Below are 15,004 nucleotides of genomic sequence, written 5' to 3' on the forward strand. Positions count from 1 at the left end.
AACCGCGGGCGGAAGGGGGACTGGAGGAGGGCGCTGGCTGCGGGAAGAATGGGGAAAAGAGCGCTGCGGGTTGGAGGGAGTGGCTGCTGTTCACTGGAGGACTGTCGCGTGGAGCTGCACACACACGCACGCACTCACACCCCGCCCGAGGGTGGACCCACAGGGTAGACCCGGACCAGTCACACCGGGTGTGATAAACACAGACGGAATCGCACGCTAACTCTGCTGCTGAGCCATTCATTCATTCCCTCCTGCAATCATTCCACCTCCAAGCGCTCCAGACGCCGCGAGGAACAAATCAGATTAAAGATCCCTGCTTAAAGATGAGTGGGAAAGTTTGGACGGGGGATGTAATAGGGCAGCGGGTTTAAAAAAGAAAAAAAAAAAGAGTCTATGAAAATGGCCTGTCATCCTAGCGACTCTGGAGGCTGCTCTCTGAGAATCAGGGTTTGAAGCCAGGGGCAGCAATTCATTAGCAGAAAGCCAAAAGTGGAGCTGCTGTTCAAGGGGTAGGGGGCTAGCCTTGAACAACAACAACAAAGCTCAGGGACAGCACCCAGGCCCTGAGTTCAAGCACCAGGACCTCTTACCCCCCCCCAAAAAAAAAATAAATTATGTGACTAGACATTCTGGAGGATATGCAAAAATACCCTGCTCACACAAGCCATTCAACTTCTTTAGCATTTACAGAAATTCAAATTCAAAACACAAGGAGATACTGGCTCAAACCTTGTAGGATGACTTTGATTCAAAACCAATCAGAATGAATAGAAAAAAACAAGGGTGGGGATGATGAGTGTGGACAAAGATGTGGGGGAAAATACAACTGTCCTAGGCAGCTGTAAAACACTGTGGATTTTGAGAAAAAGTCTGGCAGTTCCTCAAAAAGTTAAATATAGAACTACCGTATGACACAGCTGTATTACACTAGGTATCCACCCGCCTGAGAGAAATAAACACAGACAGACATGCCCAGAAAAATTCCTCCACTGTGCAACTGGCTGAAGGAGTCCAAAAACACAAATAACTCAAACACCCAGTTACGGATGAATGGGTAAAGCTTTGTTCATACAATAGAACTTTATTTCACAATATAAAGGAATGAGGCTCTGATAACAGGCCTCAACATAGATGTACCTTGAGGACATTGCTTTCAGAAAGCCAGGTGTAAAAGGCTGAGAACTGTAGGAAGCCATTAGTGAATCCATTGAGATAGGACTAGGTAGTAGCTACTATCTTTAACGGTGACAATAAAGAATATGTTAGGCTGGTTACTGGTGGCTCACACCTGTAATCCTAGTTACTCAGGAGACTGAGATCTGAGGATTGCAGTTCAAAGCCAGCTGAGGCAGGAAAGTCTGTGAGACTTTAATTTCCAGTTAACCTCCAGAAAACTGGAAGTGGAGCTGTGGCTCAAAGTGATCGACTGCTAGCCTTGAGCAAAAGAAGCTCAGAAACGGTGCCCAGGCCATGAGTTGAAGAGCGCAGGGACAGAGTTCAAGCCCTATGACTGACAATAAATAAATGAATAATAAATACTTTGTGAAGTAGTCCTATGCTAGGTCTTTCTGATTTTTGTTTTGTTGTTTTGTTTTGCAGTACTGGGAATGGAGCCCAAGGCCCCGCCATGTGGGGCCACACCCCCCCCCCCTTTTTTTTTTTTTGGTCGGTGGTGGGGCTTGACTTCTGGCCTTGGGTGTGATCTCTCAGCATTTCAGCTCAAGGTGAGGGCTCTACCACTTAAGCTACAGCTCCACTTCTGGTTTTCTAGTGGTTTATTGGAGATAAGGATCTCACAGACTTTCCTGCCTGGGCTGGCTTTGAACTGTGATCCTCAGATCTCAGCCTCCTGAGTAGCTAGGATTACAAGCATGAGCCACCCCATTTTTAGATCTGATTTCTCTTCTCCTCAGGCCAGATATCTGACTCAGTAAATATGTTTGTAATGTAATAGTGGGTGCCCTCTACTACAAACCAAGATAACCAATATTGCACATGTGATCTGGACAACTGCTTTAAAACAACAAAACATTAATAAACAAACAACAGCAACAAAAAACACCTGCTCTTAGGCATAGTGGCCACACCTGTAACCACAGCTGTTCCAGAAGCTGAAGCAGGAGGATCGAGAGTTCTAAATCAGTCTGGACTTCACAGAATGTGACCCAGTTTGAAGCTACAATAAATAGAAACAAGAAAAAAAAATAGAAAACTCACTGGGACCTGTGGCATACACCAGTAATTCTAGCTACTAAGGCAAGGCGATGGAGATTGGTAGGACTTGAGTTGGAGGCCAGTCTGGGCAAAAAGCTTGAGAGACCTCATCTTAATCAAGAAGCTAGGTATAGCCGGGCGCCGGTGGCTCACACCTGTAATTCTAGCTATTCAGGAGGCTGAGATCTGAGGATCACAGTTCAAAACCAGTCCAGGCAGGAAAGTCTATGAAACTTTTATTTCCAATAAACCACCAGAAAACCAGAAGTGGCACTGTAGCTCAAGTGGTAGAGTGCTTGCCTTGAACTGAAGAGCTGAGGGACAGCGCCCAGGCCAGAGTTCAAGCCCCATGACCGACAAAAAAAAAAAAAAAGAAAAAAAAAAGCTAGGTGTAGTAGCACACATCTATCATCCCAGCTATGTCACAAGTATAAATAGGAGGATCACAGTTCATTCAGGCTGATCTAAGCAAAATGGGAGACCTTAGCTGAAAAAGAACTAAAGCAAAAAGTGCTGGAGATATGACTCCAATGGAGGAGCACCTGCTTAATAAGAATGAGGTCCTGAGTTCAAAACCCAGTACAGGCAAAACACTTAAATCAGTCATGAGATTGGAATATGCAGGTCACTAGCTTCATCAGCTCCTGGAAGAAGCAGAAAGGGTGCTTCCTGGAGCTTCTAGGATGTGTGTCTGTCCATACCTCCATTCCAGACTTGGAGCCTTTGAGGCCTCATTGAAAGTAGAGGACCCCGGAAAAGCCATGACCCAAGTGCCTGTCATTGGCACCATTTCTCTCCGGCTATCAGTGTCTCACAGGTCAGCTGGCCACATGCCAAGTCCTCAGACTTTCTCCAGCCTTGGTTTGGTTGTGGCTTCCAGTATCTGCTTCCTGCACCCCTAGGCTTATCTGCTCCCCCAGAGCATCCTGGGGCATGATCCCACCAGACACTCTGCCCTGTGACTTTCAGAGGCCGCACAAGAAAAACTGAAAACATCACCCAAAGCCAGGAACATGGCTGAGTCTCTGGCACTTGGCCAAGGATTGCTACAAAGCTGGTTATCTGCGGTTTAACTTTCAAATACCTAAAGAGGCAAAGACAAGGAGAAAAGTCAATCAGTCTGGGCCCTAGTGGCTCACACGCCTGCAATCCTAGTTACTCAGGAGGCTGAGATCTGAAGAACAAAGTTTAAAGCCAGCTAGGCAGGAAAGTCTGAGAGATGTTTCTCTCCAATAAACTACTTATAAAAAGCCAGAAGTGACACTGTGGCTGAAGTGGTAGAGCGCTAGCCTTGAGCACAAAGAGGCTCAGGGACAGCGCCCAGGCCCAGAGTTCAAGCCCGTTGACCAACAACAACAAAAAGAAATGAGAAGCCAGAGGCTGGATGTGTTTTGGTTCCTATGATAGTGGAAGGTACACAGGCTCTGAGTGAATGCATGAATGAATGAATGAAGCATTAAACCAGAAATTAATTTTTTAATTTTGGCTTGTAGGGCTATGAACTCAGGACCTAGAAGCTACCCCTGAATTCTTTTTTTTTTTTTTTTTTTAAATTCAGGTAAGGGGTAGGTTTATTCAGTAGACCTGCTGGGACCAGGCAAGGTTGGCACTCCACGCAGCTGGCAAAGGCCTGGGAAAGAGAGAGAGCTGGGAAAGAGAGGAAAGAGCTAGAAAAGAGCAGAGAGAGCAGAGAGGAACAGAGAGAGCTAGAAAAGAGCAGAGAGAGAGCAGAGAGGAACAGAGAGAGAGCTGCCCCTGAATTCTTTTACTAAAGGCTAGTGCTCTACCACTTTGAGCCACAGTGCCACTTCCAGTTTTCTGGTGGTTAATTGGAGATAAAGAGTCCTACAGCTTTTCCTGCCCAGGCTGGCTTTGAACCATGATCCTCAGATCTCAGCCTCCTGAGTAGCTAGGATTACAGGTGTGAGCTCCTGGTGCCCAGACAGAAACTGATTTTTTCAAAAAGATTCTAACCAGGGCTGGGAAGGTGGCTCAGTGGTACGGTGCTTGCCTTGCATGCCTGAGGCCCTGGGTTCCATTCCTCAGCACCACATAATCAGAAAGAAAAAAGCCGGAAGTGGCACTGTGGCTCAAGTGGTAGAGTGCTAGCCTTGAGCTGAAGAGCTGAAGGACAGCACCCAGGCCCAGAGTTCAGGCCTCACGACCAGACCCCCCCCCCCAAAAAAAAAAAAAAAGATTCTAACCAGAGTAGCTAGGATTAGGGGTATGAGCCACTGGCGCCCCACTTTAATTTTTTGATGATACTGGCTGTTAGGTTTTTAAAAATAGGTAGCTGAGTAAGAACAGCACCATGCACGTGGTATTCAGGTAAGGGGTAGGTTTGTTCATCGTTCTGGCTGGCACCAGGGCATCTTGGCCCTCCACCTGGAGGTGGGGAAAGGCCTGGGAAAGAGCTGGGAAAGAGCTAGAAAAGAGCTAGAAAAAAGAGCTAGAAAAAGAGAGCTTCTGGGCCTGGGCTAGGCCTTATTTAGGGTATGGGTGGAGAAAGGGGTGGCCACATCAAATTCAGATGTGACCTCAGCGGATGCAGATGTGACCTCTTCCAGGTGTGCCAGTTGCCTAGGTAACGCAGGTACTGGGTGGAGACTTTGCTGCGAGGAGGGTGGAGTCGGCTTGCCATCCAGGAGCGGATCTTACCCTGGGGTTTGACCTCATATCCCTAGCCCTGATGATTCATTTTGTGAAGGAAAAAAAAAGGCAATTCCTTCAAGGTTCTGGATAGCTCTTCCTCCGAAGCAAAGTCCCTCTCCCCAACACTTTTCTAGTTTTATTATTTTATTTTTGTCTATCAAGTCATTACTCAAAGGTCACAATCTCAAAACTAAAAACGGTACCCCCAAGCCACGAGTGTGAACCCCAGAGTGTGAACCCCAGTCCCTTAAAAAATAACAGCAAAAAGAAATCATCCCGCTCCTCCTCTACGTACTGACACATCATCTTTCCCATCCAAAGGACTTTGGCTTACTTATTTCATTTACTTTCTGTCTTCCTCAGGGAATGAGACTAGAGGCTTACGAAGGTAAAAGCAGCACCCGGCTGTCTAGTCCTGAGCGCCCATTCATTACTTAGGAAGCGAACGAACGAATGAAAGAACGACTTCTCATTTTCCTTTTTAAAATCACCCTCCCCGGGTCTTCGCCCAGGCCATTGGCCACGCCCCTCGAGCCCGGCCACGCCCCGGACGCGCTGCGCATGCTCCGTTATGAGGCGCTCCAGCCCTGCGCTCCCAGCCTTCCCCCGCTCGCATCCGGGCTCCTCACGGAATGGGCACAAACCATTTGCACTTGTACCTGGGGGGGGAACCGGAGTGGCTCTGCTTCTCCTTCCGGAGGAAGGGCGGAAGCGACCCTTCTCTCAGGGGGTGTACTGCTCTTCTGATACCGCGGGGCGTTCTTCTCGTGTCCCCCGTGCGGCCTGCGACTTCGGGGGCTTCCTTCGCCCACGGAGCCTTTCACCGCCCCCCCTCCACCCCGTGGCGGCGTCGGCGGCGCCCTGCCCGGTCACGTGGGCGACAAGATGGCGGCCCCCAGAGCGCGCCGCGAGCGTCCGGGCCGGTGAAGCCCGCCACCCTGCTTCTCCGGGGCCCGTGTGGACCGGGGTCTAGCGGCGGGCCTTCTCCGCGGCTGCTCCGCCGATCCTTCGCTGGTGAGCCCTGGGGGGCAGGGGACGTCGGGGAGGGGCCCAGCAGCGAGAGGTCACGTGAGAGGGGCTCCGAGGTGCCCACGTCCTGCGCTGGGGGGGCGGCGGTGTGGTTCTGGGGACCCCCCTCCCCCGGGGATCCTGAGAGTCTCCCCCTCCCCCAGGGATCCTGAGAGTCTCCCCCTCCCCCGGGGATCCTGAGAGTCTCCCCCTCCCCCGGGGATCCTGAGAGTCTCCCCCTCCCCCGGGGATCCTGAGAGTCTCCCCCTCCCCCGGGGATCCTGAGAGTCTCCCCCTCCCCCGGGGATCCTGAGAGTCTCCCCCCTCCCCCGGGGATCCTGAGAGTCTCCCCCTCCCCCGGGGATCCTGAGAGTTTCCCCCCTCCCCCGGGGATCCTGAGAGTTTCCCCCCTCCCCCGGGGATCCTGAGAGTTTCCCCCTCCCCCGGGGATCCTGAGAGTTTTCCCCCTCCCCCGGGGATCCTGAGAGTTTTCCCCCTCCCCCGGGGACCCTGAGAGTTTTCCCCCTCCCCCGGGGATCCTGAGAGTCTCCCCCTCCCCCGGGGATCCTGAGAGTCTCCCCCTCCCCCAGGGATCCTGAGAGTCTCCCCCCTCCCCCAGGGATCCTGAGAGTCTCCCCCTCCCCCAGGGATCCTGAGAGTTTCCCCCTCCCCCAGGGATCCTGAGAGTTTCCCCCCTCCCCCAGGGATCCTGAGAGTTTCCCCCCTCCCCCAGGGATCCTGAGAGTCTCCCCCTCCCCCAGGGATCCTGAGAGTCTCCCCCTCCCCCAGGGATCCTGAGAGTTTCCCCCTCCCCCAGGGATCCTGAGTTCCCCCCTCCCCCAGGGATCCTGAGAATTTCCCCCCTCCCCCAGGGATCCTGAGTTTCCCCCCTCCCCCGAGGGATCCGTTTCGGGGAGCCCCTTTTCTGGGCAGGTTGAAGTCTAGTGACGAGACTCTAGAAGGCGACGGGGTCCCCAGTGGCCAAGGGTCCCCTTCTTCCGGGTTGATTCATCCGGTTTGCGTTTTATTCTAGTTTGGTCGGTCGTGGGGCTTGAACTCGGGGCCAAGGCGCTGTCCCTTGAGCTCTTTGAGGGCTCAAGGCTTAGCCCCTCTACCCCTTTGAGCCACAGAGCCCCACTGCTGGTGTTTTCAGTGGTTCATTGGAGATAAGGGTCTCATGGACTTTCCTCACCCGGGCTGGCTTTGAATCTCGATCCTCAGATCTCAGCCTCCTGAGTAACAAGGATTATAGGTGTGAACCATCATCACCCGACCTGTGTCTGCATGCTAGACCTTAACAGGGCAAGCAACCTCCCCCCTTCTCAGTTGGTCGGGGCTGATTTACTGAGCCCCAGGTCCTCACCCTTCCGCCACTGCCCATCCCAAACGGATGTGAAGTGTGAATTTCAGAGCAACAGGTAGCTGGATGAGCTGAGCAGAGAGAGGGATGTCTCATTGGCTGGCCTTGAACTCAAAAAGTCTTTATTCCTAGGACTTCTTAGTACTGGGATTACAGGTGACTTTCAACTTAAAGACATTTTTACCCCAGCTCAAGGTTTACTCAAGAACCCCCCACAACCTCTTCACCCTTCTCAGTGTTCTGTACCTAGGGACAGTCCTAGCCATAGATTATTCTCTTCTTTTGGGGAGTTTGGTACTCTAGGGGCCAGGCGCTGGTTGCTCAAGCCTGTAATCCTAGCTACTCAGGAGGCTGAGATCTTGAGGATCGAGGTTCAAAGCCAGCCCAGGCAGGAAAGTCTGTGAGACTCTGATCCTCCAATAAACCACTCAGAAAACTGGAATTGGCACTGTGGCTCAAGTGGTAGAGCGCTAGCCTTAAGCTGAAGAGCTGAAGGACAGGGCCCAGGCCCAGAGTTCAAGCCCTACAACCACCACCAACAACAAAAAAAGATTTCTGGGATGAGAAGCCAGCCGGAGCCTTTCTGACCTGTTTTGAGGGACGCTCAAGAGCAGGAAATACAGGTTCCCATCTGCCCTTAGAGACAGAGCTTTGGATAGAACTAGGAGGTCGGACCTTCCTGCTGGGTTAGCCCTTCCATCTCACACATGCCTGTAGGCTCTGATGAGCTCTTTTCTAAGGTGTAGCACTCCTTTAATTGATGGTCACTGTGCCAAAGCAGCCATCCGTCCCTTGCATCCCTCATTAACCCTACTGACGCCATTAGAGAGGGCCTCAGGCATGCTACAGCCTGCTAGTTATGACTGTGAAGAACCTGCGAGTTCCTCTATTTGTCAAGAAGTTGGAGACACACGCATCATCTTTGAGGCGGGTGTGGTAGCATCTATTTATAATCTCAGCATTCAGGAGCACTCAGAATAAGACCCTGTCTTAAATAAGGAGATTAAAAAAGGAAAAAACCCTAAAACTTGTCAAGAGCTGGGCTGTTTGGATTGCTATGTGCAGGTTGGTCCTAAATATGCCTTTGCTTTTGCTACATAGTCCAAGCACGTGTGTCTCAGGGCCATGGTAAGCTTTAAGAGACCTGATGTGTGTAGTAAGAGCTATGGAAATGCTAGCTGCTATGGTTGTTAGGGTGTTTTCCTTTAGTGTTGTTTTTTTTTTTTAAATTTCTCAAGGCTGGTGCTCTACCAGTTGAACCACACCTCTACTTCCTGGCTTGTTGCTGATTAATTGGAGGTAAGAGTCTCACTGACTTTTTTTTCTTGCCTGGGCTGGTTTTGAGCTGCAGTTTTCTGATCTCAGCCTCCTGACTAGGGTTACCACTGATGCCCAGCATTGTTAGGGTTCTTGTTTTTATTGTGGACCTACTGTGTGCACAATCTTGTGCTGAGTGCCGGGAATACAGCAGGGACCAAGATACAGTCCTTGCCTTCAGGGTTTTATTCTAGCCAGGGTTAAGACTAGCCATAAGTACTAATTCAGTAAATATGCAATACAACTTAGAGGCAGAAGGTGATAATGCAGACTATGATAGGGGAGGCTTCTTGGAGGAGGTAATGGTTGAGACCCAGGGAAGGTAGCATGTGCAAATGTCCTGGGGCCTTAGCTTCTGCTAGTTTTCCCCTGTATGTCAGCAATGGCCTCCGCTGTTCTGCTCAATCAATCCCCGGGGCAGCTGAAGGTGAGCAGTCCAGTAGAAGCCATCACTGATGCACAGAGAAAGAGCTGCTATAGAGACTGAGGCCCAGAAAATGGACTTGACTTTAGGGAAGTTGCACCGCAAGCCAGCAGGTAGGGCTGGGCTCTTCGCCTGCTGAGCTTGCCTCTAATCCAGGCTTTCATTTTTCTGCTCTAGATTCTTGCCACCAGATAAGAACCAGGCCGGAGAGAGCCTGTGGGCGGAGGCAGGTGCCATGGTGACCGAGCAGGAGGTGGATTCGATCGGCCAGAGGCTGGTGGACCCCTTGCAGCCCCTGCAGGCCCGCTTCCGGGCGCTCTTCACGCTGCGGGGGCTCCGGGGCCCGAGTGCCATCGCCTGGATCAGCCGCGCCTTCAAGGACGAGTCTGCCCTGCTCAAGCACGAGCTGGCCTACTGCCTGGGCCAGATGCAGGACACCCGCGCCATCCCCGTGCTGGTGGACGTGCTGCGAGACACCCGCCAGGAGCCCATGGTGCGCCACGAGGCCGGTGAGGGTCACAGGCTCTCCCGGGGACAGCCTGGGAGAGGGGCGTCCCAGCTTTGTTAACCGCAACTCCCAGCCACCTGTCAGCGAGTGGTGTGGCTGTTTGCCACCAAAACTTTGTGTAACCACAGAGATTGCACATCAGGGACTCCTGATGCTCCCATTTTGTGTAGAGTTGTGCCTCTTTGTGGGGCCCTAGTTGGCCTGGAACTTGTGACCCTTCTGCTGCCACTTCCCAAGTGTTATGGACCACAGATCTGTGCCACATCTGGGTGGGTTTTGGGGTGTTTTTTTTCTTTAAAATTCGCTGTTTCATCTGGGCTCTGATAGCCCATACCTGTAATCCAAGACACTCAGGAGGCTGAGATCTGGAGGATTATGGTTTGAGGCCAGCCTGGCTAGAAAAGTCCGAGACGCCATCTCCAACTAACTAGCCCAAAACTGAGCTAGATGCATGGTTCAAGTGGAAAAGCAGCAGTCACAACAAGCAAGCTGATCAAGTGCACGGCCCTGAGTTCAAACCCCAGCACAACAGAAAAAAGAAAATTTGTAAAAAACGCTGTTCACATTTCCATCAGTAGATGGTGGCCACAGAGATTGCCGACAGTCAGCCTTCCGCATCCCTGACATAAACCAATGTTCACTGCTGACAGATACGAGCGGAGCTGGGCTCTAGTGGCACATGTCTGTAATCCCAGCTACTCAGGAGGTTGAGAATGGTAGGATTAGGTAGTTCTAGGCCAGTGCAGTCAGAAAAGTTGATGAGACTCTCTTCTCGACCCATAGCTGCAAGCAATAGAGCATGCATCTATTGCAGAGTAATGGGAGGCTAAAATTAGGAGGCTCGCCGTGTCAGGCCGGCCCGCATGGAAAAGTCCGAGAGACTCCATCTCTCCTAGGAGGGAAGCATGCAAACCTGCGAGTAAGCAGGTCATGGCTGAGGCCCTGGCTTGGGTAGGAATCAAGACCCTATCCTAAATATAACCAGTGAGAAACAGGGCTGAAACCATGGCTCAGCAGCATCATGCCAGTCACTAGCAAGTGCAAAAGCTCTGGGTTCAAACCCCACTACCCCCCCAAAAAAGAAAAACTTGAGTGTGTGCTACCTGAACAGGCAGAGTTGCTGGGAGGGGTGACAGTTGATTGACAGCCCCAAAGAGGTTCTATTTCCTGACTCACTAACCAACCAGGGTGCTCCGGCTTGTTCTCAGGGGAGGCTCTAGGGGCCATCGGGAACCCCGAAGTCTTGGAACTCTTGAAGCAATATTCCACGGACCCTGTGGTTGAGGTAAGGAGGCCCTGGCCCCACCTCCTCCCTGCCCTTCCCCAGGCCGACCTTGTCCAGCTTTAGAACCATCTCTGGTTGCCAGGGCAACCCCTTGGCCAAGGGCACTCCATGGTGAGCAACCAGCCAGCAAGATTTCAACAAGATCTGCTGGCCTTAGGGGGCCCTGGGAGCCAGCCCCCCCTCCCATCTCCCACCCCACCACCTCACCTCCGCCCCTGGATTTCTTCAAGCTTCCCTGTACCTTTCAGCATGTTGAAATAGCTGTAGGCCTGTGCAACTAGCCGTACCATTTAATTCCAGAACGTTCTCCTCACCTCAGAAAGAATCCCTACCCCCATGAGCAGTTATTTCAGTTCTCCCTCTACTTCCTGTCTCTGGACCCACCCGTCCTGGATGTTTCCTGACGATGGAGACACACACACACACACACACACACACCACACACACACACACCACACACACATACCACACACACACCACACACACACACCACACACACATATACCCCCACACACACACATATACCCCCCCCCCACACACACCACACACAACCACACACACACCACACACACACCACACACACACACATATACCACACACACCACACACACACACACACCACACACACACATACCCACACACACACACACCACACACACACATACCACACACACACACACACACACACGCGCGCCTTTGGCAGCTGCTTCCCTCACTTAGCACAGTGGCTCAGGGTCCCTCCATGTTGGAACTTGGGTCACAGCCAAGACTTGTTCATGGCTGAGAAATACTCCATTGTGTGGCTGACCAGGCTGTGTATCCATTTGTGGGCATTTTTGAGTTGTTTCTACGTTTTTGGCCCTTATGAGTCAGGGTGCTGCGGGCTTGTGTGTGTGTGCGCGCGCACGCGTGCATATGCGTGCATGCATCTTTGTGTTCACTTATCCTCTGCCTTTCCTGTCCGCTTCTTGTTCCTGTCAGTCTCTCCTAGCAACCACAGGCAGGTGGGAAGGCACGGGCCATGCTTAAGTACTTAGGGCCTCTCTTTGGGCTGGAGGACAAAATCCTAAGTGTAAGGTTTACTAAGTAGGTAGGTTTCATTAGGTAGCCGATGAAGAGAACAACGCCACAACGTATTCAGGCAGGAAAAGAAGTTTATTTACGAACTGCTGCCCCCACTGGTGTTCGGTGGAGAAGTATGGCCAAGGGGGGACCCCCCCCATGACCCCCCAGGACTAGGCCAGGGATGGGAAGAGGTGTGGCCACACGATCCCCACGTGACCTCGGGGCCTGGGAGCCTCCTACAGTCAGAGGGCATGTGACCAGGGGCGGCCCGGATGTGACCTAGCAGGAGGGGAAGGTGACTGCTTCCAGGTGTGCCAGTTACCCAAGGAACAGATACTGGGTGGAAACTTAGCCCAGAGGTAGGGAGGTGTCTGCCCAGGGCCTGCGAGGCGGGGCAGACCTTACACTGAGTACCCCTGCCACCCCCAGACCCTCTCCCCCTCCTCCCCTCCCTCCGCTGCCCGCTGCGGCCCCCGCTGCCCACTGCCCCCCCTCCCCCGCTGACCTCCCCTCCACCCCTGCCGCCTGCCCATCTGCCCCCCTGCCCCCCGCCTCTCCCCCCCTGCCCCCCGCCTCTGCCCCCCGCCTCTCACCCCTGCCCCCCGCCTCTGCCCCCCACCTCTCCCACCCTGCCCTGCCCCCCGCCTCTCCCCCCCTGCCCTGACCCCCGCCTCTCCCCCCCTGCCCTGCCCCCCGCCTCTCCCCCCCTGCCCTGCCCCCCGCCTCTCCCCCCTGCCCTGACCCCCGCCTCTCCCCCCCTGCCCTGCCCCCCGCCTCTCCCCCCCTGCCCCCCCCCGCCTCTCCCCCCTGACCCCCGCCTCTGCCCCCCGCCTCTCCCCCCCTGCCCCCCCCGCCTCTCCCCCCTGACCCCCGCCTCTGCCCCCCGCCTCTCCACCCCTGCACTGCGGTCCCTCCCCAGGACCTTTGCCCTGGCTGTTCCCCCCCTTCTCCTGGGTTGGGGGGGCAGCTCACCGAGGGGCCCTCCCCTGCCCATCCCTCTCTGGCCGCGTCCACCCCTGGTCTGCGTCCTCGCTCGATGACCCCCACCCTCCCCCGTGCTGCCCGGCCCCTCTTCCCGCAGGTGGCCGAGACGTGCCAGCTGGCCGTGCGGCGGCTGGAGTGGCTTCGGCAGCACCCCGGGGCGCAGGCGCCGGCGGGGCCCTACCTCTCGGTGGACCCAGCGCCCCCTGCGGAGGAGCGGGACGTGGGGCGCCTGCGCGAGGTGCTGCTGGACGAGGCGCGGCCACTCTTCGACCGCTACCGCGCCATGTTCGCGCTGCGCAACGTGGGCGGCGAGGAGGCGGCGCTGGCGCTGGCTGAGGGTGAGGGGGCGGGGCCCAGGGGATGGGCGGGGCCCGGGGCGGCGAGGGGGCGGGGCCCAGGGGATGGGCGGGGCCGGGGCGGCGAGGAGGCAGCGCTGGCGCTGGCCGAGGGTGAGGGGGCGGGGCCCGGGGCGGCGAGGGGGCGGGGCTGACGCTGGTCGAGGGTGAGGGGGCGGGGCTGGCGCTGGCCGAGGGTGAGGGGGCGGGGCCCAGGGGAGGGGCGGGGCCCCACCGTCCGCCCTGACCCCGCGCCCTGTCCATCCGTCCGCCCCGCAGGCCTGCATTGCGGCAGCGCCCTGTTCCGGCACGAGGTGGGCTACGTCCTGGGGCAGCTGCAGCACGAGGCCGCCGTGCCCGGCCTGGCCGCCGCGCTGGCCCGCCGCGCCGAGAGCCCCATGGTGCGGCACGAGTGCGCCGAGGCCCTGGGCGCCATCGCCCGCCCCGCCTGCCTGGCCGCGCTGCGGGCCCACGCGGCCGACCCCGAGCGCGTGGTGCGGGAGAGCTGCGAGGTGGCGCTGGACATGTACGACCACGAGAACGCCGCCGCCTTCCAGTACGCCGACGGCCTGGAGCGCCTGCGCGCGCAGCCCTAGCCGGCCCCGCCCCCGGCCCCGCCCCCGGCGGAAAGGGCCAAGGTAACAGTCTGCCAGCCTCTCAGCCCACCCCTGTGGGCAAAGCAGACCACAGGACCCACCCCAATGCAACATTAAATTATTTTTGCCAAGTGACAGTAGCCTGTGTGTGTGTGAGCGTGCACACGCGCGGGCGTGGGGCTGGTGACCTTCCACCCCCTGCCTTTCCCCATAACTTCACGGGAGATAGCCAGCTCCCACTGGAGACTCAGAAAGGGGTTCAGTGGTACAGCTAAGAGCACCGGCTGTGGGACTCATCTGTACCCCATAGTCACTGCCTTGCTTGTCCCTGAGTGGGTGGGGGTGCGGCCTGGGGAGCAAGATGATGCCAGCCCCCTGCAAGTCCTGCGGGGATTCCAGCACCCCGTGGAGGGTGACCAAGACCTCAGTTACAGATCCATCTTGCAGCTCTCCATCCCTGTCCTCTGTACCTGCCCCGTGCTCCTGCTGCAGCCCCTCCCAGAGTAGCAATTGCAGCAACAACACTTAGGTTGAACTGTGTTCCCCAAAGCATATGCTTCATCCTGTTCTCTCCCCCCCCACACCTGGGAACAGGACTTCTTGGTAAATCAGGGTTTAGAGGTGTTACGGGACAGGAAAAAAGCTTGGTGTGGTGGTCCAAGGGGAACGAGGCCAGCTGGGTGTCTGACACCCTGTGCAGGAAGGAAATGAAGGAAAGAGCTCACACTGGTGGTTCACACCTGTAATCCCAACTACGCAGGAGGCTGAGATCTGAGGATCTTGGTTCAAAGCCAACCCAGGCAATAAAATCTGTGAGATCTTCAATTAACCACCAAGAGAGCCTGAAGATGATCCCAGGGACAGAGCCCCAGGACCAGCAAAAAAAAAAAAAAAACCAGGGGTCATTGCTGGGATTTGAACTCAGGTCTTTCTGGCCACTGGCTCTACTGCCTCCAGAGGCCCACAGCAGTAACAGAAACCCTGCCATTCCACGTGCTCACACTGAATGCATCCCATTTTCCTCTTAGAATTTCTCCCACCTGGATTTCCCTCCTCCTTGGCCCTGACCTTGCCCAGCCCTCCCTGCGGCCACCAGAGGGCGCCCGTGAACATCACATCCAGTCCCTCTGCCTACAGACAAGGGTCGCACCTCCCTGAGTTAACCTACAGGGTCCTGTGTCCTAGTCATCCCCTCCCTGCCTCCTCCTTCCTCTTGGCTCCTCCCGGCCCTGCAACTCACCAGGCTAGATTCTGCC

The 15,004-nt window shown here is 55.2% G+C and overlaps 1 protein-coding gene across 2 annotated transcripts; it reads left to right on the forward strand.

The window, feature by feature from the left end:
* The first annotated feature begins 5,737 nt into the window (after positions 1-5,737).
* Dohh (deoxyhypusine hydroxylase) lies at positions 5,738-13,883 on the forward strand. Of its 2 annotated transcripts, XM_070001893.1 has the most exons (6): positions 5,738-5,880; positions 8,473-8,533; positions 9,153-9,484; positions 10,692-10,768; positions 12,915-13,155; positions 13,432-13,883. In XM_070001893.1, the coding sequence occupies exons 3-6, from the start codon at positions 9,211-9,213 to the stop codon at positions 13,746-13,748; spliced, it is 909 nt and encodes a 302-aa protein (XP_069857994.1). In that variant the 5' UTR covers positions 5,738-5,880; positions 8,473-8,533; positions 9,153-9,210; the 3' UTR covers positions 13,749-13,883. The 2 variants fall into 2 exon arrangements, with proteins under 2 accessions (XP_069857994.1, XP_069857993.1); XM_070001892.1 differs by lacking the exon at positions 8,473-8,533.
* Positions 13,884-15,004: the final 1,121 nt, after the last annotated feature.

This window comes from Dipodomys merriami, unplaced genomic scaffold (genome assembly GCF_024711535.1).
Source record: "Dipodomys merriami isolate MVZ:Mamm:240054 unplaced genomic scaffold, mDipMer1.0.p SCAF_6, whole genome shotgun sequence".
Classification (NCBI taxonomy): Eukaryota; Metazoa; Chordata; class Mammalia; order Rodentia; family Heteromyidae; genus Dipodomys; species Dipodomys merriami.

What these genes read in the sequence shown, in the direction of transcription:
- Dohh (XM_070001893.1), top strand. Translation starts at nt 9,211, where the DNA reads ATGGTGACCGAGCAGGAGGTGGATTCGATCGGCCAGAGGCTGGTGGAC. An exon ending in CATGGTGCGCCACGAGGCCG is followed by an intron (nt 9,485 to 10,691) that starts GTGAGGGTCACA and finishes GCTTGTTCTCAG; the next exon opens with GGGAGGCTCTAGGGGCCATC. An exon ending in GGCGCTGGCGCTGGCTGAGG is followed by an intron (nt 13,156 to 13,431) that starts GTGAGGGGGCGG and finishes TCCGCCCCGCAG; the next exon opens with GCCTGCATTGCGGCAGCGCC.